Raw genomic sequence first — 2,500 nt, 5'->3', positions numbered from 1 at the left:
TGTGCTTCTACAAAAATCTAAAGATAACGGACAGAGGGCTAATATGGAAGATAAGGCTCCCGGTAATGGGAGCCCTGTGGGAGGGGTTAACAAAATTATCATACGATGGCTGAATTGACACAAGAGGACATCTTAGAAGTAAGGAAGCATTAATCTTCTAGTGTAAGTTTCTCGAATCACCGGTAATCAAGTCCCATAAAATCAAATAGGTTAGAATAGAATAGCAGCAACGATGACTATAATCTTCAAATTATAAGTAAACGATTAGTGCTGGTTTAACAACAAAAAGTGCTTTAATTTGTTGTAAATCTTGAAGAGGGTAAGTTTTTAACATTTTTTAAAAATTGGTTGTCATGGTTTATTTAAGAAGAAAATACAAACAGCGGAGATAAACATTTTAAAAGATGCATTTTATATTAACTTGACGTTTCGTATGCTTCTCTACATACATCTGACAGGAGCTAAAGCCCTCTATGAATTCAAACGTTAATTATCAGTGAGAAGTTGTTACTATATGAGTTACAATCAACGTGCAACTATCAATGCTTTGTTGTAATTTAAGATCGTTTTTCATATTAATATAGTACCCAGATCTCTTTATTTCGTATATAAGAAAACTTTGAGAATGCATGAAGAGAAGCACACGAAACGTCAAGTTAATATAAAATGCATTTTTTAAAAGTGTTTATCTCCGCTGTTTGCATTTTATTCTCAATTTGGCTGCGATGACCGAAGGACAAGAGTGTATACAATGTTTTCATGGTATTTAACGTTCGCAACTCGGCCTGGGGCCCGTTTCTCGAAAGTCCCGAAACTTTACGGGCCATTTTCGGGTGTCACAATTCCCTTTGTATCTCAAGAACGGAGAGGACTTAAGTCGTCCAAGTTCACAGTTATTTTTCTTTTTGTTACCTTCAAAACACGTTAAAAGATCGGCTTTCTAAAATAAGTGGTTGGCAGTTTCACAAACGGGTTTTCGGGCCCGAAAAGTTTTCGGGACTTTCGAGAAACGGGCCCCCCAGGCGTGCGTTTCTCAAATGCCCCGAAAACGTTTCGGGTCCCGAAAGTAATTCGTTAAACTATGATCTGCTGCTTCCAAAAAAATGATCTTTAAACATGTTTTAAAGACCAGTGAAAACAAAACGATTGCAAAGTTTCAGGACTAGAAGCGTTTTCCTTTTGTAGACACAAAGCGTTTTATGTCACCCGAGACGCGCCCGAAAAGTTTCGGGACTTTCGAGAAACGCCCCCTGGTTGTTAAGTGCGTCGATGAGTGTATCCCGTATTTACCCCGCGACGACTGACCCGAGTATCAAGTACGACGATCCGACACACGAAACTTCAGACGTTTAATTCGTCCGACGTTTTATACCAGATGTCTTATACAAGTGTCATGCATGTAACGTTTTCTAGTCAGTATATGTTTACTCGACGTCCTATACTAGGTGTCTTTAAAAGTCGTCCTCTTGTATAAATAAAGCCAACAGTGGGCTTAATAAAAAACGATGACGGCTTCGAGAAGTTGACACACCTTGTAGTGGGATTTCAATTAACCCTGTATCTGTTAAGAGAAACTTTCCATTGACATATCTAAACTTTGAATCAGGTAAAGTCAGCTATTAACGCAGGAAAAGCTATAACAGAATGTCGAGTTCAGAGTTTCCGGTAAGTGGAAAAATACGACGGTAAGTGACCCCGCCTCCGCAATATGCCACAATATCTGGGAAAAAAAGTGCTGCTTTTTTCATGCGGTTCACAAATTGTTGTAAGACATTTTAGTCTTCGCAAAGGAGGATGATAAACCTATGGCTTACATAACATTTCAGTTAAGAAACGCCTGCCTGAATTTTGACCGAGTCACACTTCAAGAAAGTGCAAAAAATGATGATTTACAAGGAGTCCTATGGACTCGAAAGTTGAATTCCAACCCACTTTTAAAATACCGAAAAAAAAAAAAAGGGGGGGAGGGGAATGATGAATCCATCAGCCATCACATGCAGGCGAACTTCGAAAAAATATTCAAGTGTACCCAATCCAGGGCCAGCTTGTTCAAAAGACGATCAACGCTAATCCCAGATTAAAATTAACTAAGGAGTTCATTTCTCTACTCCCAAATGCTGTTCAACGCTGATATTCAGCAAAAATTTACATTAGAAGAAGTCAATCTTAAACAACAAAAATAAGCAAAAGAAAATTTCACCAAAAAGTTGAAAACATGAAACAAACGTTTACGCTAATCCTGGATTAAGTTAATCGGATTTCGAACAACCGGGCCTGGAAGTCGAACTTTTAACCTCAGACCAGTTAGTTCTCCAGTCGTCAGAAGAATCAAGAGAGCTGGGCCATAACACTAGGTCAAGGTGACAAAATTGTACTGCCTGTCTGCTAGGAAATGAAACATCATCTAATGGCACTAATGAATGTGTCATATCAGCAATGATACAGTTGTACTGACAAATTTCTTTGCTTTCATCCGTTCAGCCCAGGGAGCCTCTTGGTA

At 38.8% G+C, this 2,500-nt stretch overlaps 1 protein-coding gene across 1 annotated transcript in view; it reads left to right on the top strand.

Moving 5' to 3' along the window:
• LOC138005862 (ice-structuring glycoprotein-like) overlaps nt 1–2,500 on the top strand; it is a 14,020-nt gene that overhangs the window by 10,779 nt on the left and 741 nt on the right. The window contains exons 8-9 of the mRNA XM_068852039.1: nt 1,607–1,665; nt 2,482–2,500. The exon at nt 2,482–2,500 is cut by the window's right edge and continues 127 nt beyond it. Coding sequence (XP_068708140.1) covers nt 1,607–1,665; nt 2,482–2,500 — 78 coding nt within the window. The remainder of the gene's footprint in view (nt 1–1,606; nt 1,666–2,481) is intronic.

This window comes from Montipora foliosa, chromosome 6, assembly GCF_036669935.1.
Source record: "Montipora foliosa isolate CH-2021 chromosome 6, ASM3666993v2, whole genome shotgun sequence".
Lineage (NCBI taxonomy): Eukaryota > Metazoa > Cnidaria > Anthozoa > Scleractinia > Acroporidae > Montipora > Montipora foliosa.
The sequence above is the reverse complement of the archived record's forward strand: the minus strand, read 5'-3'. Positions and strand labels throughout refer to the sequence as shown.